The sequence below is a fragment of the Lucilia sericata genome, unplaced genomic scaffold (genome assembly GCF_015586225.1).
Source record: "Lucilia sericata isolate MDLA Ls3-8-SP2 unplaced genomic scaffold, ASM1558622v1 Contig000758F_arrow, whole genome shotgun sequence".
In the NCBI taxonomy this organism is placed as follows: domain Eukaryota; kingdom Metazoa; phylum Arthropoda; class Insecta; order Diptera; family Calliphoridae; genus Lucilia; species Lucilia sericata.
The window spans coordinates 52,058-79,851 of NW_023994755.1; the positions used below are offsets into that span (position 1 = coordinate 52,058).

The following is a 27,794-nucleotide window of genomic DNA, read 5'->3' on the forward strand; positions in this document are numbered from 1 at the left end:
GAACTGAACTAGAACTGAAACTAGAACTGAACTAGAACTGAACTAGAACTGAACTAGAACTGAACTAGAACTGAACTAGAACTGAACTAGAACTGAACTAGAACTGAACTAGAACTGAACTTAGAACTGAACTAGAACTGAACTAGAACTGAACTAGAACTGAACTAGAACTGAACTAGAACTGAACTAGAACTGAACTAGAACTGAACTAGAACTGAACTAGAACTGAACTAGAACTGAACTAGAACTGAACTAGAACTGAACTAGAACTGAACTAGAACTGAATTAGAACTGAACTAGAACTGAACTAGAACTGAACTAGAACTGAACTAGAACTGAACTAGACTGAACTAGAACTGAACTAGAACTGACTAGAACTGAACTAGAACTGAACTAGAACTGAACTAAAACTGAAATAGAACCGAAATAGAAATGAACTTGAAGTAGCAGAGAACTAGAACAGAAAATTATAAGTATCAGAAATCGAGATTCTCAAAATTTTTTTTGATTAATTATATAATTGGGATCGAAAAAGGATTCGATGAAGCAACATATTTGAAGTTTACCATATTGTCGGTTATCTGTTAATATGTTTTATATTCATCTTTATGTAGTTACGTCAATATAATAATTACACTTTAATAAAGTTTCACAACAACAACAACATATGTTTAATATTAATTAAAAATCTATCAACATCAAAATCCAAAACACGTAATGACTAATAAAAACAAGCAATAATCAAATGTTGTCACTGTTGTGTACTACTGTTACTGGGAAAAACAAAGGAACTAACTATAAATGTCACCAAAAGTCGGTGATTGTAAAATCCGCGATAATAGCGATTATTGAATATTCAATAAACAGCAATTTCAAGTGTTTACAGGTACAGCGGATTTAGTACTTGTGTTATTGTGACAAAAACACTATAATCTAATAGTAAAATTCGAAAAAAGTGATTATTGTGATGTGTGAGCCAATGCACTACTATCATCGTCAACATTGATAATCCAACATCAAAATGGTCCCCCTCTCCTTGTTATTTAACCCTTTAAATATTATTTGTCAGCTGTTTATCAATTGATTAATTCTCTTGGATACTGGCTGACGCTTGAATTCAAAAAAAAAAAAACTAAATATGTGCAATGTGACTAATAATTTTTGGTACAGTTAAATTTTTAGAATTTTCCAAAAATTTAAGCTATTAGTTAATATAGTTAGTTTTTAGTTAAACGAAGTATAAAATTTTATTTTAATAAAAAAGAACATTCAATACTTTTGTATCCTCAGTTTTTTGTCACATTGTTGTTTAATTAATCTCTGTAGTGTCATATTAACCACCATGTTTAGCCCTGATTGCAACTTTAATAATCACAAAGTTTACCAGTTAGTAAAAACCATACATCAGTTCGACAAACAAACAGATCCACGTCAAAGTTAATCGATTGCGTATATTAAGTACGATTATTATAATCTTTTAATTGTTTCAATATCAAATTTATGCTAAACATTTTATTACGTTTATGAGTTGTATACGCCATTCTTGGAGTTTAACTACATTTATAGTGGTATGACTTGATTAGATTGTTTATTATGATTTTGAACTGTGATTTATAGTAAGTAATTTGCATAAATTATACGTTAACTTTTCATCTACATTTATAGATATGTATGTTTGTATGTTTCTTATTTCTAGAATATTGCAAATTTATTTAGTAAAAAGTTTAAAAGAATATATTTTAAATATTTTATTTATGAAAGTAAATTTACAAAAGCCTAAAAGTATGCCCCATCAGAATATGCCCCATCTGATACTTATAATTTTCTGTTCTAGTTCTCTGCTACTTCAAGTTCATTTCTATTTCGGTTCTATTTCAGTTCTAGTTCAGCTCTAGTTCAGTTCTAGCTCAGTTTAGTTCAGTTCTAGTTCAGTTCTAGTTCAGTTCTAGTTCAGTTCTAGTTCAGTTCTAGTTCAGTTCTAGTTCAGTTCTAGTTCAGTTCTAGTTCAGTTCTAGTTCAGTTCTAGTTCAGTTCTAGTTCAGTTCTAGTTCAGTTCTAGTTCAGTTCTAGTTCAGTTCTAGTTCAGTTCTAGTTCAGTTCTAGTTCAGTTCTAGTTCAGTTCTAGTTCAGTTCTAGTTCAGTTCTAGTTCAGTTCTAGTTCAGTTCTAGTTCAGTTCTAGTTCAGTTCTAGTTCAGTTCTAGTTCAGTTTGTTCAGTTCTAGTTCAGTTCTAGTTCAGTTCTAGTTCAGTTCTAGTTCAGTTCTAGTTCAGTTCTAGTTCAGTTCTAGTTCAGTTCTAGTTCAGTTCTAGTTCAGTTCTAGTTCAGTTCTAGTTCAGTTCTAGTTCAGTTCTAGTTCAGTTCTAGTTCAGTTCTAGTTCAGTTCTAGTTCAGTTCTAGTTCAGTTCTAGTTCAGTTCTAGTTCAGTTCTAGTTCAGTTCTAGTTCAGTTCTAGTTCAGTTCTAGTTCAGTTCTAGTTCAGTTCTAGTTCAGTTCTAGTTCAGTTCTAGTTCAGTTCTAGTTCAGTTCTAGTTCAGTTCTAGTTCAGTTCTAGTTCAGTTCTAGTTCAGTTCTAGTTCAGTTCTAGTTCAGTTCTAGTTCAGTTCTAGTTCAGTTCTAGTTCAGTTCTAGTTCAGTTCTAGTTCAGTTCTAGTTCAGTTCTAGTTCAGTTCTAGTTCAGTTCTAGTTCAGTTCTAGTTCAGTTCTAGTTCAGTTCTAGTTCAGTTCTAGTTCAGTTCTAGTTCAGTTCTAGTTCAGTTCTAGTTCAGTTCTAGTTCAGTTCTAGTTCAGTTCTAGTTCAGTTCTAGTTCAGTTCTAGTTCAGTTCTAGTTCAGTTCTAGTTCAGTTCTAGTTCAGTTCTAGTTCAGTTCTAGTTCAGTTCTAGTTCAGTTCTAGTTCAGTTCTAGTTCAGTTCTAGTTCAGTTCTAGTTCAGTTCTAGTTCAGTTCTAGTTCAGTTCTAGCTCAGTTCTAGTTCAGTTCTAGTTCAGTTCTAGTTCAGTTTTAGTTCAGTTTTAGTTCAGTTCTAGTTCAGTTCTAGTTCAGTTCTAGTTCTAGTTCAGTTCTAGTTCAGTTCTAGTTCAGTTTTAAACTCGAAACCCCAATCGATATTATATAATAACTATATAAATAAGCTTCAAAAACTTTACATCTTTAACGAAGTAAATTACAATTTCCATCAAACAAAGTTTTAATCTTATTTTCCAGCATTAACCACGAATTAAACCTCTAATTAAAACAGGTCATCATTTACAGCATTCAGTTAAAATGGCGGCTTAACTAATAAACAAAATGTTTTCGTTTTGTAAGGATAAATAAATAAATAAATATAAACGAATATTAATTCCCTAAATACGTCACACACAAAACACGCCAACGCTACTTTTCTCATAAAAACCTTGCAAAAAGTTCAAAACCATCAATGATGAAAAACAAAAAAATTATGTTTGTTTTTTTAAAAAAGTTAATCAAGCAATACATATACAACAACCACACGTACATCCATAAATACATCATCCATATTTCCCGTTAGAATATTTTAGCCAAATCAACCAACAGGTACAATTTGTAAAATTATCACAGCAACAGAACAAACCTACGCTTTATTATCACAAACAACAACAACCATAGTACTCGTGTTCACTCACACTCCAATAATACAACACGAATCATTTATTAAACCCACTTCGTGAAAGCTTTTCGATTCTGATTGGTTGTTTGGTTGGTTATGATTCGGTCATAACGGTAAAAAACACAATGAAAACAACAACAATAAATACACATACACATGTATGTATGAACCGAACAGCTTTTTACAGAATCCTGCAAAAAAGTCTGGTGGTAAAGAAGTCAAACAAACAAACGTAGAGGACCAGAAAGCATATAAATGAACAAGGTAAATTCAAATAACGGTCATTCAAATTTTGGCAGTTGTTCGAAAACATTTCTCAAGGTGTTTCTTTTATTTACATACACATAAACTAAAAAATAACGTTTAGCAAAGATCAAGTTGATTGTTTTGGAAAATAAATACTCGGGTGTAATTGTTTATTAATTGAACAAAAAACCAAGTGAAAAATTAAAGAAAAAAATAATAAGAAACTGAACGGGATATTTTAAAATAAATTATAAAAACTAGATTACAAAAATCGACATTAAACTTAAAAATTTAAATTGTTGTAAAAAATAAAATCGTGGTAAGTAAAAGTTTTAAAATGGGAAAAAATTAGTTACAATAGCAGTAAAACTCTGAAGTTTAGGGGATATTCGTTTATTTAAGAATTATCTGCTAATCCGATAATGGTTGAATAACTGTGCAAATAATTGAATTGGTTAAATTTCGAAAATAGGATTAAATAAAATGTCTTTCGAATTTTCGAATACAATATTGCAAATAACTAAACCGAATCTTAGGTATTCCCTATCAAAACATATGTTCTAAATTTCAAGTGAATTACGAAAAGCGGTCCAGTATATAGACTTAGGTCTTTCTGAATCGATATTATTGTTAACATCAGGGTGATTTTCGAGGTTGAGCTTCTAATTAGGGCTAATTTGAATGACTAATTATGGACCGATCCTAATGAAATTTGGAAGAAAAAAATTTGATTCTATATTGATATTTTAATGTAATTTTCTGAAAGGAACCTTATATGTTCACCTTATTTAAAAATGCTCAAACCTATATCATTGGCATATTTAAGGGCCTTAAAGAAATCATACACCGATATTACCCATTTTCAATGCCAAACAAACCTTAAAAATGGGAAATATTTGTGCGAACTTTCAACATTTTCTATAGATGGACGGAAGGACATGGATAGATCGCTTTAGAATCGAATAAAGACCCAGCACATAAAAACGTTTGTGAGTCTAATACATATTGCAATGTTTTACCAACGGCATGACTTCCTACTATTTTTGATGAAGGGCATAACAACATTCAACATTCAATCTCCAGTATTTATTTTTGGAATCAGTTAAGATTACAACCAAAAACTGATCAATTGAATTCCCTAGTATAAGTATAGATAGCCTTAAGTTCCTAAAGTAAAGTACAAGTCAGGAGTTTTAACTTTTGAAATGCGATATGTATACAATTGTGTTTTAAATCTTATAGTCTTCTCGATACTCTGACCTCAATTCGGAATGTTCAAATTCAAAAACTTTTTATTAAATATGACCGACAAAAAAATAGTATTTTTATAGGGTAGACTGAAAATTCCTATATATTGCAAAACTTGACCACCAAAAATTCGAATTTATATATTTTATATTATATTTACTATAATACACTGAAAATACTTTATTTAAAACATACAAGAACCTCCGGTGGGTTAGTGGTTAAAAACTAACTAAAGAATTAAGAAGTATTCTTAGAAATATTATAAAAAATTGATTTTCCCGAAATCCTCCATGTTTAAGTCGCAGGTACATCTGAACTATAAGAGTTATTGATCGATTTTTTTAATGATTTATTCCTTAATCTATTGTCAATAAATAACCTTATTTTAACCATAGCCATGTCCGTCTATATGTTTGTATGTTGAAATCAGTGTTCAGAAGACCCCAGATATCTGCAAGATCCAAATCTTCAATACAATTCTTTGAGATATGCTTTTGAAAAGAGCAAAATCAGTCCATAAGCAACAGAGAAACCCTCTGAAAATTTCATCAAAAATTTAGCATTTTTTTTAAAAGAACCAAAAAACAACAACAACAACAACATACAGCTTCATATGGTTAATGTTATTCTTGCTTTGCTGTTTTGTTCTTGCAAAAATCAGAGATGGAAAATTGTATGTGAGAAATTAAGCAGGGATAGGAAAATATAAAAATATAAAAAACTAAAAATAATTAATTTGAAAAATACAATATGATAATGGGATGTTATTTGTAATTGTGGTACCAAGAACTATTTTTTTTTTTGGTACTTTTTCGTTGTTTAACTGGTACTTAATAAGTTTTCTATAATATTGAACCTAAAAACATGAAATTAAGCATGTAGAGTCCGGACTAAATGGAAACCTTTAAAATGGGACATTATGGTACTTTTTTCAACCTTCAAAAGGTAGTTTTTGAGTTTTCTTTAATATTCAACCTAGAAACAGAAAATTTAACATTCGGGGTAGTGAATGAATGAAATTTTTTGTATTTTTTCGTTCTTCAACTGGTAATTTTTGGCTTTTTTGCATTATAGAAACATATCGGATTCATACAAATTGTACTTTTTTTTGATTTTCTGAATTGTTGAACCTAGAAACATGAAACCATATTATGTAATGTTGTAATGGAAATTGATAAGACTAAACTTTTTGGTACTTTATTTTCCTTTAAGGAATTTTAGAGCCACACAACTTATTTAGGATGATGTTTTTAGTATTAAAAAACAAAAAATTAATATTATATTAAATTAACACTTTCAGTAGAAAGAATGAACTAGAATCCTTTAAAAAAATACTCAGAAAATTTATATAAATTATAACTTTATTCATCTTGTTAAGAAGAAATAAAAGATATTAAATTTCCTTTGTTTTAAAACATTTAAGGTTAATTAACTCTTACCTTAAAACAAAACCCCCCTTTCCCCAAAAAAATTGTGGCAAAACTCATAGATAAGTAATTGTAACCTTTAAATTTCCAAGTGTTATTAATAATTCGCACAATTTTGATTTGATGTGTGTGTGTGTTACAAAACAAAAAAAGAAGTTTCACACAAATTTTTGTTTTAAAATATAAAATTCAAAGAGTGCAATTACAAATTATTAATATTTTATTAGGTTTTTTTCTTAACTTTTTTTCATAAAACGAAAAACTTTTCCAGGATCCCAATTAAAAGCAGAGGAATCATATTTCCAGCAGCGTTTCATCTTATTTTTCTCGCTTTTTTAGAAAGTAAGTGAAAAAAAAGCGTTTATGTTTATTTATTTGTACAGTAACAAAAATAATAAGAATATAGACTTGTATTTAAAAGGATGTTGACTTAACTTTATTTAAAGGAGGAAAAACAGCAAAAAAAAAAGAAAAAAATTATAAAAAAGTTATTTTTTTCGCTATTACACTTAAAGGAATTGAGAGAAAAGCAGAGTTAAAGTTTATGGAATTTTTGCTAAAAATTAAGAACATTTAAATTGGTTTTTAAATGGTTTATCTATTTAATAACAGAAGCTAAACGTTATTTAAACTAGGTATTTTATTTTTGAATTTAGACCCTTTTAGCAGGTCATACAAAACTTTACTAAAGCCATAACTTTTCTTAAATATATCTTAATTTTTCAAAATTGTATTTTAATAATTACACTTTATGTGTAATTAAGTATTTTTTTATCTTAAATTAAAAGTGTTTGTGGTTACAATTATTCTTATCAAATTAACCATTAAATGACGAGTTAAAAAAGGAATGGCAAAAATTGCCCAAAGGTTTATTTGCCAAATAAGACAAGTAACTGGCAAATGTTCATTTTTTTCTCTCGCTAACAAAAACTGGAATACAAACTACAATAAAAAAAGAAGTAAGGCGAATTAACTGAAACTTATATACCCTACACCTTAGATTAACTTTAAATTATATTGAAAAAACTAAAGGATAAAAAATGTAAAATTGTTCGAATTACAAATGTAATAACAAAATTATAATAAGTCTTTGTGGTGTAGCTTCTAAAAAAAACTCATAATACTCTCAAGTACATGCAAGTGTTTAAGTAGCCTCCTCTTGTCTGACAGCCTTTTTAAAGTCAAATAATAAAACTGTTTGAAGAGGAAGGAAATAATAATAATAATAATCATGATGATAGAAAAATAGTAAAAGTTTATTTTAAAGTAAATATTTAAATTTGAAACAACTGCAAAAGTGTGTTAATAAGTTAATAAGAATGGACCTTAATGAGAGCAAGTAAAAATCTAATTGCATTGACAGAGGTCAATATTATGTAGTTTTCATAATGAACTTAAATCTTTACAGGACTTTGCAAGAATATGTATTCTTAGAACCGAACTAGAACTGAACTAGAACTGAACTAGAACTGAACTAGAACTGAACTAGAACTAAACTAGAACTAAACTAGAACTAAACTAGAACTAAACTAGATCTGAACTAGAACTGAACTAGAACTGAACTAGAACTGAACTAGAACTGAACTAGAACTGAACTAGAACTGAACTAGAACTGAACTAGAACTGAACTAGAACTGAACTAGAACTGAACTAGAACTGAACTAGAACTGAACTAGAACTAGAACTGAACTAGAACTGAACTAGAACTGAACTAGAACTGAACTAGAACTGAACTAGAAACTGAACTAGAACTGAACTAGAACTGAACTAGAACTGAACTAGAACTGAACTAGAACTGAACTAGAACTGAACTAGAACTGAACTAGAACTGAACTAGAACTGAACTAGAACTGAACTAGAACTGAACTAGAACTGACTAGAACTGAACTAGAACTGACTAGAACTGAACTAGAACTGAACTAGAACTGAACTAGAACTGAACTAGAACTGAACTAGAACTGAACTAGAACTGAACTAGAACTGAACTAGAACTGAACTAGAACTGAACTAGAACTGAACTAGAACTGAACTAGAACTGAACTAGAACTGAACTAGAACTGACTAGAACTGAACTAGAACTGAACTAGAACTGAACTAGAACTGAACTAGAACTGAACTAGAACTGAACTAGAACTGAACTAGAACTGAACTAGAACTGAACTAGAACTGAACTAGAACTGAACTAGAACTGAACTAGAACTGAACTAGAACTGAACTAGAACTGAACTAGAACTGAACTAGAACTGAACTAGAACTGAACTAGAACTGAACTAGAACTGAACTAGAACTGAACTAGAACTGAACTAGAACTGAACTAGAACTGAACTAGAACTGAACTAGAACTACTGAACTAGAACTGAACTAGAACTGAACTAGAACTGAACTAGAACTGAACTAGAACTGAACTAGAACTGAACTAGAACTGAACTAGAACTGAACTAGAACTGAACTAGAACTGAACTAGAACTGAACTAGAACTGAACTAGAACTGAACTAGAACTGAACTAGAACTGAACTGAACTAGAACTGAACTAGAACTGAACTAGAACTGAACTAGAACTGAACTAGAACTGAACTAGAACTGAACTAGAACTGAACTAGAACTGAACTAGAACTGAACTAGAACTGAACTAGAACTGAACTAGAACTGACTAGAACTGAACTAGAACTGAACTAGAACTGAACTAGAACTGAACTAGAACTGAACTAGAACTGAACTAGAACTGAACTAGAACTGAACTAGAACTGAACTAGAACTGAACTAGAACTGAACTAGAACTGAACTAGAACTGAACTAGAACTGAACTAGAACTGAACTAGAACTAGAACTGAACTAGAACTGAACTAGAACTGAACTAGAACTGAACTAGAACTGAACTAGAACTGAACTAGAACTGAACTAGAACTAGAACTGAACTAGAACTGAACTAGAACTGAACTAGAACTGAACTAGAACTGAACTAGAACTGAACTAGAACTGAACTAGAACTGAACTAGAACTGAACTAGAACTGAACTAGAACTGAACTAGAACTGAACTAGAACTGAACTAGAACTGAACTAGAACTGAACTAGAACTGAACTAGAACTGAATAGAACTGAACTAGAACTGAACTAGAACTGAAATAGAACTAAACTAGAACTGAATTGAACTAGAACTGAAATAGAACTGAACTAGAACTGAACTAGAACTGAACTAGAACTGTACTAGAACTGAACTAGAACTATAAAATGTTTACTTAAATGCATCAGAACTCTTGAACACTTTCGCTTAATAAAATCTTTTTGCTATTCGAAATTTTCCCAGTTGAAGAGATTAAATATATTTTTTAAAGAAAATTAAAAAAACATTGAACTTCAATTAACACAAATTATATGTATTTTTATACACATCACAATTTCGTTTACAACACATTTAAAATATCGGTCAGTCATAGACCCCAAAAAGTATTTATTTATACCGTATGAAATAAAATGTGTTATAAAGTATGTTACGTATAGAAAATTGGGGAACTCGGAAAAGGGTCCTCTCGTTTAGGCTAAACACCTCACTTGAGTTAATACATATAAATATGTACATAATATATGTTTTTATATAAGTTCATATCAGAAGGAAACAATAAACCTTTTAAATGGCCGCTCACCTATAAAACAAATAAATAACAATTTAATGTTAGAGATTAGCAATTGTTTTTCAATTCTCAAGAAATCTGCTTTCTAGGTGTATTTTTTGTATTTTTAATCGTTAAAATTATCAATTGAGAATAATTAGAAAAATAATCAAAATAATCTGTACAACCCGGGGATTAACAAAGAATACGTAGTATATTCTAATATATAGAAATATTTAGGGTGGTACAACTAATTAAAGAATTTAAATTTTACATTAAGAAGAACCTAGTAAAATTGTATATGTCTGTCTTTAAGACATTATCTAAGACTTTATAATGCTAAAGTCATCTTATAAAAATCACGATTTATTAAGAATATTAGTTCGAAAAGTTTTAAAGAATTAACTGCTTTTCGTTATTAATTCCTCAAGAGTATTTCTCACCCTATTGTTTAGTTTGTTTTATATGAATATAAAAATATTTTCCGATTTAATTGATAAAATTAATGGCACATTAATAGTTTAAAAAAAAAATACTTTTAGTCATAAGAAAAAATTCATCTGATCGAAATGGAATATTTTTATAAAATAAAAAAAAAGAACTAGAACCATTCAACATCGTTGACATTATGAACTGAGTATCACGTGAAAAGCTTTTACAAACAACATCTGCAAACTGATCGTGAAAGTTTTTTTTTGTTCCATAGCTTATAAAGCTTTTGGCTTAATAGAAAATTTCAAGTCCAGTCTCTGACAGCAACAAAAGGTTCTCTATGATTCATAAAGAATGTAAATGAAATGGTCTTATAAAATGAAATGCCTGCTTTTTTCTCCCTTTCGAAATAATAAGTCAATAATCCCAATTTGCACTTATTTTTTTAAATTTTTGAAAATTATCAAAGTCACTTTTTACTCCAATTCATTAATTTTTACATTTCATGCTTAATTGTACTTGTTGTTTTTCATTTAATCAATTTAAATTCAAAAGTGTGTTTAATAAATGCAATTGGTTTTGAAACCATGTGTATATTGTATTTTGTTTACTTAATAAAACACTGAAAATATTGTTAATAAATAAATATTATCAGGTTAAAAACCAACACATCTCCTACATGTCATTACGTTTTTATTTCCAATAATAAAATATAGATTTAATGAAAAAAAGCATCTGGCAGTAGCAAAATTTACTAGTTCAGTAGTTTGTTACAACAAAAAAATATCTGCTGTTTTAGTTCTATTAACTAGAAATTCTACCCACTAAATTTAAATTATTTATTTTTTGTTTTTAAACTGCAGTGTGAGATAATAAATCGACACATAATTTATGTTTTTGCATTTAATATAAAAAACATTTACTCTCTAGCAAATTGATTAGAATAATATTGTACAACCGATTTTGTTTATTTTCTTTTTTTTATTTAAAATTGTAGGCGCTTGAATTGTATTTCAATAAATGTTCCAAATTGTTTTTACATTTGTCTTGACCTACATGTTGTTATTTGTGTTTAACTTGCCAGTAGTAGATTAAAATGTGATTTCTTTCCTTACATAGCAACAAGTGTAAGAGATTTTTTGAACCAGAACTGAACTAATTTTGAACTAAATCAGAGCTGGATAGGGCCAGCATTCGTGGTCGAATAACATAATATTAAAATACTTAAATACTAAATTTTTATTAATATCGAATGGCATCATATAAGAAAGAAAAAGTAATTATCAATTTTATTCGTTCATGTATAGTTTCGCATACACTAGGACTAGAACTGAACTAGAACTGATCTAGAACTGAACTAGAACTGAACTAGAACTGAACTAGAACTGAACTAGAACTGAACTAGAACTGAACTAGAACTGAACTAGAACTGAACTAGAACTGAACTAGAACTGAACTAGAACTGAACTAGAACTGAACTAGAACTGAACTAGAACTGAACTAGAACTAACTGAACTAGAACTGAACTAGAACTGAACTAGAACTGAACTAGAACTGAACTAGAACTGAACTGAACTAGAACTGAACTAGAACTGAACTAGAACTGAACTAGAACTGAACTAGAACTGAACTAGAACTGAACTAGAACTGAACTAGAACTGAACTAGAACTGAACTAGAACTGAACTAGAACTGAACTAGAACTGAACTAGAACTGAACTAGAACTGAACTAGAACTGAACTAGAACTGAACTAAAACTGAACTAGAACTGAACTAGAACTGAACTAGAACTGAACTAGAACTGAACTAGAACTGAACTAGAACTGAACTAGAACTGAACTAGAACTGAACTAGAACTGAACTAGAACTGAACTAGAACTGAACTAGAACTGAACTAGAACTGAACTAGAACTGAACTAGAACTGAACTAGAACTGAACTAGAACTGAACTAGAACTGAACTAGAACTGAACTAGAACTGAACTAGAACTGAACTAGAACTGAACTAGAACTGAACTAGAACTGAACTAGAACTGAACTAGAACTGAACTAGAACTGAACTAGAACTGAACTAGAACTGAACTAGAACTGAACTAGAACTGAACTAGAACTGAACTAGAACTGAACTAGAACTGAACTAGAACTGAACTAGAACTGAACTAGAACTGAACTAGAACTGAACTAGAACTGAACTAGAACTGAACTAGAACTGAACTAGAAAACTGAACTAGAAACTGAACTAGAACTGAACTAGAACCCTGAAAACTAGAACTGAACTAGAACTGAACTAGAACTGAACTAGAACTGAACTAGAACTGAACTAGAACTGAACTAGAACTGAACTAGAACTGAACTAGAACTGACTAGAACTGAACTAGAACTGAAACTAGAACTGAACTAGAACTGAACTAGAACTGACTAGAACTGAACTAGAACTGAACTAGAACTGAACTAGAACTGAACTAGAACTGACTAGAACTGAACTAGAACTGAACTAGAACTGAACTAGAACTGAACTAGAACTGAACTAGAACGGAACTAGAACTGAACTTAGAACTGAACTAGAACTGACTAGAACTGAACTAGAACTGAACTAGAACTGAACTAGAACTGAACTAGAACTGAACTAGAACTGAACTAGAACTGAACTAGAACTGAACTAGAACTGAACTAGAACTGAATGAACTAGAACTGAACTAGAACTGAACTAGAACTGAACTAGAACTGAACTAGAACTGAACTAGAACTGAACTAGAACTGAACTAGAACTGAACTAGAACTGAACTAGAACTGAACTAGAACTGAACTAGAACTGAACTAGAACTGAACTAGAACTGAACTAGAACTGAACTAGAACTGAACTAGAACTGAACTAGAACTGAACTAGAACTGAACTAGAACTGAACTAGAACTGAACTAGAACTAGAACTGAACTAGAACTGAACTAGAACTAACTAGAACTGAACTAGAACTGAACTAGAACTGAACTAGAACTGAACTAGAACTGAACTAGGACTGAATTAAAAATTTATAAATAGATGAAATATAAAATAGCTAAAAATATCCTTCTTTCTATTTTTAAAGTCATCTAAAAAACTAGTTTCAAATAAACTAGTTCATAGCCTGAATTATCAGTTTTTTAATAATAACAAAAAATCAACAAAAAACCTAACGCCTTCCTATAAACACAGAAATCAGAGCAAAAAGTTCAATATACAACAATAAAAACAAAAAGCAACAAATATTGATGGGTGGGAAAATAATAATGATGGGATTTTTTATTGTTGTTTTTTTATTATTATTATGGCATAGCCATCATCAGTTGGTGAGTAGTGAGAGTGATTAGAGTTAAAAAGAATGGAGAAGAAAAGAGAAGCAATTGTTATTTTTGCCTTAATGGCTACGACGACTTGTAGTAAACAATTTAATTGTTTTATTGAATTTGTAAATACAAACAGAAAAAAATTAAATATTTATCAATTTAATTGTAATTGAGACTGAATGTTTAAATATAGTATTTAAATGTCTTTTACAATTAATAATATTAATAAAAAAAACAATTCAAGTCTTAAAATAGAAACCAACCATGATGATGGTTTATTTTCTTCAACACTTTAGAGGTTTTTTAAGTGGCGTCTAGTCGATGATGTCTACATTTCTTTTGTTATTTTTTGATTACATGGACTCAATTTTTTCTTTCGTAGACTTGTAAACAAGAATGGGTAAAAGGTTAATGATTTTTCAGACAACAGACTGAAATAAACAGGAAACAGGAAATTTTTTATAAAAAAGTCTATACTCTCATCAGGATTTTGAACTTAGTAATAAAGATTTCTTTATAAAATAAATAGCAATTCGTGTTAAAATTTGGGCACAGGCTTGGTTTAGAAACCCAATCAGAGTTTGAGATTTGAAAAAATACACTCCACCCTCTCTTGGGAGACTCTTATACACAAATTTTAATATAAAATAATATGTAAAAAAATCCAATTCTCTTTTGCTCTTATTTTGTTTTGCATTTTTGTTAACAACATTCAGCACATTTTCAAAATAATCTTAAATTTACATGTGGTTGTATTGAAAAATACAAAAATATTTCTATATTAAGCTCTCCAAATCTCAAAATCATTTCATTAAGTCGGAAACTTTCGAAAAATGTACCACGTACTTGGTCGAACTATATAGAGTTTCGCTGAACTCAAGATCGAAAAAAGAAAAATTGTGTGTTATAATATTTTGAAAATATATAAAAAGATCCTGTGGCAGAAGACGTAGTGAATTTTTTTAATAATTTACAAAAATTTAAGTGTATACCATCTGTGATTTAAAAAAGTACCTAATAATTTAAAGTAATTTAATACAAAAGATAAACCAAGCATATTAAGAAAAATCAAATAATTTAATTATGAAATATTGCTAATTAACCAGGAAGAAAACAAATACAAAATAAGTAAATAAATTAAATTGAAAAAGCTAATCGAACGATTATCTTGCGACCTCTAATTACAATAATAATTAAATAGTTTATTTTTTTATCTGAAAGAAATTACACACAAAAGTTGAAATTCAAAGGTGAGTTAAAGTCAAATGCAAAAAAAAACAAAGAAATTAACCCTTTACGAGGTCAAAGAAAAATTGATAAGATTTTATTGCTGTTTTTGCTAAGTGTTAAACAAAAATTTAAGCTTTGTAACATTTTCTCTCTAAGCTTTACAGCAAAGCTGTTGTGTTCAAACGTTTAAATTTTATTTGGACTGATCAGTAGTTGTGAAATTTTCTGCCGTCGGCTAAAGTTATATTTCAATACAAAATTTATTAATCTACAATTTTTCTATATTTTTAGTTTAGTTCTAGTTCAGTTCAGTTCTAGTTCAGTTCTGGTTCAGTTCTAGTTCAGTTCTAGTTCAGTTCTAGTTCAGTTCTAGTTCAGTTCTAGTTCAGTTCTAGTTCAGTTCTAGTTCAGTTCTAGTTCAGTTCTAGTTCAGTTCTAGTTCAGTTCTAGTTCAGTTCTAGTCAGTTCTAGTTCAGTTCTAGTTCAGTTCTAGTTCAGTTCTAGTTCAGTTCTAGTTCAGTTCTAGTTCAGTTCTAGTTCAGTTCTAGTTCAGTTCTAGTTCAGTTCTAGTTCAGTTCTAGTTCAGTTCTAGTTCAGTTCTAGTTCAGTTCTAGTTCAGTTCTAGTTTAGTTCAGTTCTAGTTCAGTTCTAGTTCAGTTCTAGTTCAGTTCTAGTTCAGTTCTAGTTCAGTTCTAGTTCAGTTCTAGTTCAGTTCTAGTTCAGTTCTAGTTCAGTTCTAGTTCAGTTCTAGTTCAGTTCTAGTTCAGTTCTAGTTCAGTCTAGTTCAGTTCTAGTTCAGTTCTAGTTCAGTTCTAGTTCAGTTCTAGTTCAGTTCTAGTTCAGTTCTAGTTCAGTTCTAGTTCAGTTCTAGTTCAGTTCTAGTTAGTCAGTTCTAGTTCAGTTCTAGTTCAGTTCTAGTTCAGTTCTAGTTCAGTTCTAGTTCAGTTCTAGTTCAGTTCTAGTTCAGTTCTAGTTCAGTTCTAGTTCAGTTCTAGTTCAGTTCTAGTTCAGTTCTAGTTCAGTTCTAGTTCAGTTCTAGTTCAGTTCTAGTTCAGTTCTAGTTCAGTTCAGTTCTAGTTCAGTTCTAGTTCAGTTTCTCAGTTCAGTTCAGTTCTAGTTCAGTTCTAGTTCAGTTCTAGTTCAGTTCTAGTTCAGTTCTAGTTCAGTTCTAGTTCAGTTCTAGTTCAGTTCTAGTTCAGTTCTAGTTCAGTTCTAGTTCAGTTCTAGTTCAGTTCTAGTTCAGTTCTAGTTCAGTTCTAGTTCAGTTCTAGTTCAGTTCTAGTTCAGTTCTAGTTCAGTTCTAGTTCAGTTCTAGTTCAGTTCTAGTTCAGTTCTAGTTCAGTTCTAGTTCAGTTCTAGTTCAGTTCTAGTTCAGTTAGTTCTAGTTCAGTTCTAGTTCAGTTCTAGTTCAGTTCTAGTTCAGTTCTAGTTCAGTTCTGGTTTAGTCCTAGTTTAGTCCTAGTTTAGTCCTAGTTTAGTCCTAGTTTAGTTTTAGTTCAGATCTAGTTGCAAATTTGCTTATAATTTAGTTTTAATTTGCTAGTTATGTTACTAATGACACAATTAAGCAGATTATTGTTTCACCCTTTAAGTAGTGATGTCTTAATTAAACAAATAAACAGTAAAAAGGTTAAACAAATTGACTATTTTAATTTTCGCTGTAATTAATTAAGTTAAATAAACAAACACACATACATACATATATTCCATTATCAAACCTCAAACTTTTCTTCTGAGAATTAAATACGAATTACGAATTAAGAAATCTTGTTTATACCCTCCTAAATTTAAACACAAATAAAACTATCCCACTTAAAATACACACTATACATACATATAATAATAAGTAATAATAATGATGATATTAAAATTATACCCTAAGGATATTAAAACTAACTCTAAATGAAATAGAAATACAAAATAAACTTAAAATATAAATGGAGAAACATAAACAGGCAATCACTTACCATTGAGATTTGAAAACGTATTAAATATGAATGAACAGCAACAGCCTAGAAAAAGGGGCCTGTAAGAAAATGATTTTAGAAAAATATAAAAAAATATTAGATAAAAAGAAAATAAATATAAATAATTCTTTGTATTAAATACTTAATAAGGAAGTTATGTAAATAAAAAACATATTTTTTTAATAAAAACCTTGGGCTTTTGATATAAACAAACAATAAAAATAATGCTAGGAATTTTGATTTATAAACAAGTTATGTTGTGGTTAATTTTACCAAATCCATTACTTTTGTAATTACAAAGATCAAATTTCATAAATTATATAATTTTATAAATTTATAAATTTACCTAACTAATCCCTAAATACTTTTAAATGTCTAACATTTTCATCTCGTAACTCCTGCCCAGAAAAAACCTAAGGCTAATGAAAAATCTTAAATACTTTAAGACACGTATAAACTTCGAAGAGTTTTTGCAAGCATGATTTGATGGTCAGTCAAATAACCTAATCATACATACATCCTTCTACACATCCATCTATAGGAATTAATTTCATTTTTAAATTCCTATCACGTCTAAATTGACTTTTTGCCAAATGTTATGACGATGTTATTTGTTTGTTTAGTTAGTGGAACAACAATAACAACTGAAACAACAAATATATAAATAATACAGGTAAACAAATAATTGCACAACTTACAACAATAATATTTGTACAATAATTAAAAGAACAAAAGTTACAACTATTCAGTCTGATTAGGGTGGTATCAATGTTTACCTCAGATTTGACACTGACATGCAAAATGACAGCACTGAAAACCGAAATAAATTTTTATTGCAAAAGTTAACTAATTTGTCCCAAAATAATCAGTTTAGCAACCTTTAAAAGATATCGAAAGTTATGAAAAAAATGTTAAAACAAACTCACTCCTACTTAATATTATTAGAAGTAGACTAAGTACTATTTACATAGAACTAGTTATGTAACTAGTTCTCTCAGTTTTTCTAGAAGGAATTCGTGCCAAAGTTTTAAGTTCATTAAATTGTGGAATAGTTTTTTTTTTGTCAGATAAAATTAATAATCTGTAGAGCCCACCTTATAATTTATATACATATTCACACAAATTCATATATCCTTTTCCCAAGTTGAAAAAAAACTAAATAAAATGGTATCTTCTGCTAAAAACATGTCCAAAATATTTTGTTTTCCTTTTTTATTGTTAAAGTTTTAATCTAACTTAAATTGTTGCGCCAAAGAAAAATTATTGTTGTTTGTTTTGACATGAATTAATTTATAAGTTAAATATTGAAATTATGATCGAATTAATTGTTGTTAGTAAGAGTTTGATATTAATCCTTTTAATTCCATGGACAGTAAAGTTACGTTCACTTTTTCAAATACTTATGTATATACGATTAGTTTTAGAACTAATTAAGAATAAATATGTTTGTTGTCATTTTTGAACAGAACCAGAATCTTTAAAGAAGCAGTTCTTCTTTCAAAACTATGGGACCGTTAAGCCCCCTTTAAACGAGCAAACAAGTAATATGATCTGTCAAAATTATTTGTAGAAGAGTTCGGATGGGATCGTCTAAACACAATACGTAATGAAATCATAACACATTGAAAAAAAATTCGGATTGTTTTTAGCAATCGTGTAAACACAAAAATATAATATAATATAATTCATATGACTTTTATTCTCTTTTTTGTCATACGGATGGAATTTTATTTTACTTTTTCATTAGACTTTACGTAAGTAAAGTGTGATCGTGTAAAGGCCCCTTTAATGAGTCAACAAATACGACTTCTTCGAAACAGTTCTCGAATTAGTTCGTTTTCAATAATATTCGTTCAGAACTTATCATTATTGATCTTTAACTAGTATTTTTTGAGTTTTCTATAATATTGATCCTAGAAACATGAAATTAAGTATGTTAAGCCCAGAGTAAGTGAGACCCCTGAGACTGTTTGGTACTTTTTTCGTTCTACAAAAGTTAGTTTTTAATTTTTCTATAATATTGACAAACATTTTGAGTCCTGAATGAATGAAAAGTTGTTGGAAGGGATTTTGGTACTGTTTTGTTCTTCAACTGGTACTTTTTGCTTTTTCTGCAATATTAAACATAGAAACATATGTGTAATCAGACATATTAGATTCTAATGGAATGAAAATATATGTATAAGAGTAAAATTTTTATGTTCTTCAAATGGTACTTTTTGAATATTTTATATTATTGATTGAATGAAAATCTAAATTAAGAGACTTTTTGGTGCTTAATATTGATTTTCGGAATTATAGAACCTACAAACATAAAATCATATTATATAGTAGGATATTGAATGAATGAAAATTCATTAGACTAAACTTTTTGGCACTATTTTGTTCTTCAACTGGTAGTTTTGGAATATTTTTAATATTAAACCTAGAAACATAGGATTTAATAAAAAGGAGACTTTCTAAATAGCACTTTCTCGTTTTCTAACTTGTAATTTTTTTGATTTTTTTAATAGAGTAAGTGAAGGGTAGTTGAAGGGTTAATAAGATTCGACACGGCCGAATATAGAACTGTCATTTGCTTTTGAATATGTTTGTTTTCCTCTGTTTAAATTTTGTTTAACTTTTATAAGAAAAATCTCATGTATCACTGTTCTATGTACAGAAGTTCTTTCTACTTTTTTCTTTAAAATAATAACATTTTTAAGTATTTGTTTGTCTTTAGAAAACATCATTATTTAATCATATTATTTATCATTTTGTTTATTTTTTTTATAGATTCCTGCAAACATGAAACTTTCAGTATCCTTCTTCTTGGTTGTCATCTGTACGATGTGTTTGGCTGCCCAACAAAGTCAAGCTAAAAGTAAGTACATACCAAATTTAACAATACAAATTTAATAAAATGTAGTGGTTCTAAATCGAATTTAAAATAAACTACTTTAGTTTATGAAGTTGAAGTTATTATCGAAAGAAGAACTTGTGGACAATACTCAAAGAGATCTATGTGTATTTAGTAAACAGACTATTCTATAGACAAGTCTTTAGTCTATAGACTATTCTATTATAAAACTCGATTTGAAATGCAATAGGTTTCCACCATTTTTAAACATTTATCCATATTTATAGCGTGAATTATAATTTAAAGTAAAAACATATTTTACTTTATTTATTTAACATTAACAAAACATTCATCAACATTTTGTATTTTCATTCAGAAATAATGTCCCATTTTTCAAGTATAATTTTCACCTACATTTTCTTTTTAACCCAAATAATTGAGACATAACAAATGACAGCAGTAGTAGTAGCAGCAGCATCATCATGTAAACTGTTGTTTTTGCATCTTTTTATCATACAATTCCAGCAAAAATAATTCACGACTAAAACAATACATGTGTAACAACAAACAGTAAAAATGCACACAACCCACATCGATATATTAGGGTGGTACCTAGAGCGTAATTAATGTCTTAAATTCGATAGCAATATTTCCTAGCTATAGTTGGACTAGATGGCAAATAAATATAGATTCTTTAGAACTTAAGTTCGAATATAAATTGAAGTTTTAAAAAGGATATATAAGGATAATACGTTAAATTAATGAAAATGTTTAAACTTATTTAAAATATAATGAAAGTAAATTTGAGTCCCCCTTAATCTACTTACATGTCCTTTTAAACAATTGTACAATTTTCATGTTCATAATTTAATACAAAAACAAGACAATATACAACAAATAGTACAAATACATAAGAGAGAAAATGAAAATTGCACAAGCAACTTCCGTTTTCTATACAACAAAAATTGACAACATAAATGCAAACAGTTTGAAGGAATAATAAAAGGATGACAATAGTATGAGCATGAACAAAATACGATTTTGTTTACCTTTTTACTGTTTTTTTTTTTTGTTTTCTGTAAAAGAACAACATTGTTTTATAGAAAAATATGCGCATAGTTAATTTGCTGCCGCTGCTGCTGTGACAACAAAACAAAAAAAATTATCATTTTTACCTTAAACGTTCATATTTTTCCGTTTCAACAAAATTATTACACACCTATACAAATATCTGAGCAGTATATGGGATTTAAAAATTATTTATCAACAGGAAAGTGTAAAAATTTAAAACAAAAGAACATTAATTGAAATGAGGACTAAAAATGTAAATGATGATAAGTACATTCAACTGTCTGACAAAAACAAACCTTTAATGAAAGTTTAGTTTAAATAACAGAAAAGAGAACTTCCAAAAAAGCTAAAAGGAAGTAGAATTTATCACATACTTTTTTACACTATAGACTAGACTAAAGACTAGACTAAACTAAAGACTAAAAACTATACTATAGACTAGACTATTGACTAGACTATAGACTAGAATATAGACTAGACTATAGACTAGACTATAGACTAGACTATAGACTAGACTATAGACTAGACTATAGACTAGACTATAGACTAGACTATACACTAGACTAGACTATAGACTAGACTATAGACTAGACTATACACTAGACTAGACTATAGACTAGACTATAGACTAGACTATAGACTAGACTATAGACTAGACTATAGACTAGACTATAGACTAGACTATAGACTAGACTATAGACTAGACTATAGACTAGACTATAGACTAGACTATAGACTACTATAGACTAGACTATAGACTAGACTATAGACTAGACTATAGACTAGAGTATAGACTAGACTATAGACTAGACCAACGGTTCCCAAATGGGGGTCCGCGGACCCCTAGTGGTCCGTAGTAAAATCCTAGGGGGTCCGCGAAGACGAACGAAAAAAACCATGAATAAACAATATTCTGCTTTTATATGTATGTACAAATATCTCCAATTTTTGTGCAATAATCCCAAATTTTTTGGTGACTTTTTGAATTTTATTTTTTCGGTTGTTTATCAGGAAGAAGCTAGGCCCTACAAATTTATTGTATAACTTTTATAAAGTAAAGTACTGCGTGATTTGTAATTTTTATTTCCTGTATATGTACTGAAATAATGGTTTTTATTTCAGATAAATAATACTCTGCCTTACAATTAAATTAGGGATACAGGTATTCCGGAGTATGAAGTTCAATTCAAAGACAGGCTTATTACAGATTTAAGTTTATCAAATTGTAAGCATAATTATATATTTCCAAAACAGAGGTGACACTTTATGCATCTCTTTATAAATATTCCAATCCGATGTGATACACAGATTTTAACTTGATTTTGTCGACCAATACATATTATTAAATTAACATCAGAAAATCCATAGCGTTTCGCGTAAATATGTAGCCAAAAACCATGAAGTAAAATAATTCGTTGGTATTTTAAAATTCAAACTTAAGTTCCAAATTCACAGTACTTTAACAAAGAGTTCAAATCATATATTATGCGGAGTACGCATTCCGCAACAACATAGAAGAAGTCCAACTTTCTTATATTATTTTCCCGAAAACTTAGCTCACTTACTCAGTTCACCCTTTGCAATCGCAAATTTTTGAAACGTGACTCCTTAAGCACATGTGACAATATTTAATAAAGAAACCTTTTTGCTACCTTGAAGAAAAATGAACATGAAAGATCTCACGATCATAAAATTAAACATCATGTTAACATATCAACAAAGAAGTCATTTTATCTTCAAAACAAGCAATTGAAAACCTATCTGAAATATTATATATTCTCAATGTACGGGAATATTTTATAGATATGACATCTCTACATTTATTAGACCTAGGGATTAATGAACTAGGTCAATTTTCGGATGGACAATTATTTAGAACAATAAGATATCAAAATATGTATGGGGGTCCGCGATATTAAATAAGTTCTTCAAGGGGTCCGCGAAGTAAAAATCTGTGGGAACCGCTGGACTAGACTATAGACTAGACTATAGACTAAACCATAGACTAGACTATAGACTAGACTATAGACTAGACTATAGACTAGACTATAGACTAGACTATAGACTAGACTATAGACTAGACTATAGACTAGACTATAGACTAGACTATAGACTAGACTATAGACTAGACTATAGACTAGACTATAGACTAGACTATAGACTAGACTATAGACTAGACTATAGACTAGACTATAGACTAGACTATAGACTAGACTATAGACTAGACTATAGACTAGACTATAGACTAGACTATAGACTAGACTATAGACTAGACTATAGACTAGACTAGACTATAGACTAGACTATAGACTAGACTATAGACTAGACTATAGACTAGACTATAGACTAGACTATAGACTAGACTATAGACTAGACTATAGACTAGACTATAGACTAGACTATAGACTAGACTATAGACTAGACTATAGACTAGACTATAGACTAGACTATAGACTAGACTATAGACTAGACTATAGACTAGACTATAGACTAGACTATAGACTAGACTATAGACTAGACTATAGACTAGACTATAGACTAGACTAGACTAGACTATAGACTAGACTATAGACTAGACTATAGACTAGACTATAGACTAGACTATAGACTAGACTATAGACTAGACTATAGACTAGACTATAGACTAGACTATAGACTAGACTATAGACTAGACTATAGACTAGACTATAGACTAGACTATAGACTAGACTATAGACTAGACTATAGACTAGACTATAGACTAGACTATAGACTAGACTATAGACTAGACTATAGACTAGACTATAGACTAGACTATAGACTAGACTATAGACTAGACTATAGACTAGACTAGACTATAGACTAGACTATAGACTAGACTATAGACTAGACTATAGACTAGACTATAGACTAGACTATAGACTAGACTATAGACTAGACTATAGACTAGACTATAGACTAGACTATAGACTAGACTATAGACTAGACTATAGACTAGACTATAGACTAGACTATAGACTAGACTATAGACTAGACTATAGACTAGATAGACTAGACTATAGACTAGACTATAGACTAGACTATAGACTAGACTATAGACTAGACTATAGACTAGACTATAGACTAGACTATAGACTAGACTATAGACTAGACTATAGACTAGACTATAGACTAGACTATAGACTAGACTATAGACTAGACTATAGACTAGACTATAGACTAGACTATAGACTAGACTATAGACTAGACTATAGACTAGACTATAGACTAGACTATAGACTAGACTATAGACTAGACTATAGACTAGACTAGACTAGACTATAGACTAGACTAAGACTAGACTATAGACGACTAGACTAGACTATAGACTAGACTATAGACTAGACTATAGACTAGACTATAGACTAGACTATAGACTAGACTATAGACTAGACTATAGACTAGACTATAGACTAGACTATAGACTAGACTATAGACTAGACTATAGACTAGACTATAGACTAGACTATAGACTAGACTATAGACTAGACTATAGACTAGACTATAGACTAGACTATAGACTAGACTATAGACTAGACTATAGACTAGACTATAGACTAGACTATAGACTAGACTATAGACTAGACTATAGACTAGACTATAGACTAGACTATAGACTAGACTATAGACTAGACTATAGACTAGACTATAGACTAGACTATAGACTAGACTATAGACTAGACTATAGACTAGACTATAGACTAGACTATAGACTAGACTATAGACTAGACTATAGACTAGACTATAGACTAGACTATAGACTAGACTATAGACTAGACTATAGACTAGACTATAGACTAGACTATAGACTAGACTATAGACTAGACTATAGACTAGACTATAGACTAGACTATAGACTAGACTATAGACTAGACTATAGACTAGACTATAGACTAGACTATAGACTAGACTATAGACTAGACTATAGACTAGACTATAGACTAGACTAGACTAGACTATAGACTAGACAATAGACTACACTATAGACTACTCTATAGACTACACTATAGACTACTCTATAGACTACACTATAGACTACACTATAGACTACACTATAGACTAGACTATAAACTAAACAACAGACTAGACTTTGGACTGCTTATAGACTAGACCCCCTATCTTTTTTGATGACAATTATAAAAATATTCTTAAGAAATTAAACATAAAATAATGATTAGAAAACCTAAATTAAAAACAAACCTATTTCTTGACTTCTGTTTAATGTTCATTGCCTCCCCGGTGATAAGAAGGCCAAAAGTACATACATATGTACATAAATATCACTCAATTTATCACTTATATTAAATTATGAGTTTGTTGTCTTTGTTAGAAAGGATGAAAACATATAAATAAATAAATCTCCATAGACAATTAGAAATAAAAAGTAAAAAATAAATTAAACATTTGTTGCTAAACACCAAAAAAAAAAACAAGTAAGAGTGCTATATTCGGCTGTGCCGAATCTTGTATACCCACCATCAAATCATTGCCAAAAAGGAATGCTTCCTTATAAATAAACTTTGATATTTAAGAATCGATGCTTTTGTTATTATCAAAACAATTTTCCCATTTATTACATCTACGTATAGGGAAATTTTTGTCGAATTTTGTCGCTGTCCTTGTATTTTTAAGGTAGCAAAAGCGTTAAAATTATTTTCTGAGGGGACGTTTGGTAATTATGGACCGATCCTTGTCAAATTTTCTATAACGATTTTAGTTTAGGCTAGTAATGAGCGTTAAAGCCATTTTCCGAAGGGAACCGTATATGGAGGTAGGATAAATTATGGACCGATCGTTATAAAATTTTACAAAGCGATTTAGGTTTCTATATAATAAGTTTATGTCGAATTTCATCGCTATAGATGCTTCTTTTAGACAATTATGAACCTTAAAGCCATTTTCTGAAGGGGACCTTATATGGGGGGTAGAGTCAATTATGGACCGATCCTTATAAAATTTTACAATGATATTAAAGTTTCTATAAAATATGTTCGTGTCGAATTTCTATAGATGCTTATTTTAGATCATTCTGAGCGTCAAAGTATTTTTCTGAAGGGGACCTTATATGGGGAGTAGGGTCAATTATGAACCGATCCATATACAATTTTACAAAGCGATTTAGGTTCCTATAAAATATGTTCATCTCGAATTTCATCGCTATAGATGCTTCTTTTGGACAGTTATGAGCGTTAAAGTCATTTTCTGAAGGGGACCTTATATGGGGGGTAGGGTCAATTATGGGCCGATCCTTATAAAATTTTACAATGATATAAAGGTTCCTAAAAAATATGTTTATGTCGAATTTCATCGCTATAGATGCTTTTTTTAGTCAGTTATGAGCGTTAATGTCATTTTCTGAGCGGAACCTTATATGGGGGATAGGGTCAATTATGGACCGATTCTTATAAAATTTTACAATGATATTAAGTTTCAAAAAAATATGTTTAAGTCGAATTTGATCGCTATAGCTGCTTTTTTTAGTCAGTTATGAGCGTTAATGTCGTTTTCTGAGGGAGACCTTATATGGGGGATAGGGTCAATTATGGACCGATTCTTATAAAATTTTACAATGATATTAAGATTCCAAAAAATATGTATATGTCGAATTTGATCGCTATATCTGCTTTTTATAGTCAGTTATGAGCGTTAATGTCGTTTTCTGAGGGGGACCTTATATGGGGGATAGGGTCAATTATGGACCGATTCTTATAAAATTTTACAATAATATTAAGGTTCCAAAAAAATATGTTTAAGTCGAATTTCATCGCTATAGCTGCTCTTTTTAGTCAGTTATGAGCGTTAATGTCATTTTCTGAGGGGGACCTTATATGGGGGATAGGGTCAATTATGGACCGATCCTTATAAAATTTTACAATAATATTAAGATTCTTATAAAATATGTTTATGTCGAATTTCAACGCTATAGCTGCTCTTTTTAGTCAGTTATGGGCGTTAATGTCATTTTCTGAGGGGGACCTTATATGGGGGATAGGGTCAATTATAGACCGATCCTTATAAAATTTTACAATGATATTAAGGTTCCTAAAAAATATGTATATGTCGAATTTCATCGCTATGGCTGCTTTTTTTTATTCAGTTATGAGCGTTAATGTCATTTTCTGAGGGGGTCCTTATATGGGGGATAGGGTCAATTATGGACCGATCCTTATAAAATTTTACAATGATATTAAGGTTCCTAAAAAATATGTATATGTCGAATTTCATCGCTATGGCTGCTTTTTTTAGTCAGTTATGAGCGTTAAAGTCATTTTCTGAGGGGGTCCTTATATGGGGGATAGGGTCAATTATGGACCGATCCTTATAAAATTTTACAATGATATTAAGGTTCCTAAAAATATGTATATGTCGAATTTCATTGCTATACCTGCTTTTTTTAGTCAGTTATGAGCGTTAATGTCATTTTCTGAGGGGGACCTTATATGGGGGATAGGGTCAATTATGGACCGATCCTTATAAAATTTTACAATGATATTAAGGTTCCTAAAAAATATGTATATGTCGAATTTCATTGCTATACCTGCTTTTTTTAGTCAGTTATGAGCGTTAATGTCATTTTCTGAGGGGGGCCTTATATGGGGGCTAGGCGAAATCGTGGACCGATATTGCCCATTTTCAATACCAAACAAACTGCATCAATATAAAATATTTGTGCAAAATTTCAGCTCGCTAGCTGCTTCCGTTTGGACTCTATCGTGTTTTCAACAGACGGACAGACAGACGGACAGACGGACAGACGG

At 30.0% G+C, this 27,794-nt stretch overlaps 2 protein-coding genes across 3 annotated transcripts in view; one reads left to right on the forward strand and one right to left on the reverse strand.

Moving 5' to 3' along the window:
* The window catches only part of LOC119607889 (protein AAR2 homolog), a 66,692-nt gene that overhangs the window by 25,905 nt on the left and 12,993 nt on the right, over positions 1 to 27,794 (reverse strand). The window contains exon 2 of the transcript XR_005231770.1: positions 17,109 to 17,167. The gene's annotated coding sequence lies outside the window, so the exon portion shown is untranslated. The remainder of the gene's footprint in view (positions 1 to 17,108; positions 17,168 to 27,794) is intronic.
* LOC119607892 (neuropeptide CCHamide-2) overlaps positions 3,911 to 27,794 on the forward strand; it is a 28,337-nt gene continuing 4,453 nt past the window's right edge. The window contains exons 1-2 of one of the 2 annotated variants that reach the window (XM_037962019.1): positions 3,911 to 4,192; positions 19,884 to 19,971. In XM_037962019.1, the coding sequence (XP_037817947.1) occupies positions 19,896 to 19,971 (76 nt within the window). In that variant the 5' untranslated portion in view covers positions 3,911 to 4,192; positions 19,884 to 19,895. Of the gene's footprint in view, positions 4,193 to 14,724; positions 15,162 to 19,883; positions 19,972 to 27,794 lie in introns of those variants that run through there. The other variant, XM_037962018.1, reaches the window with a different exon arrangement.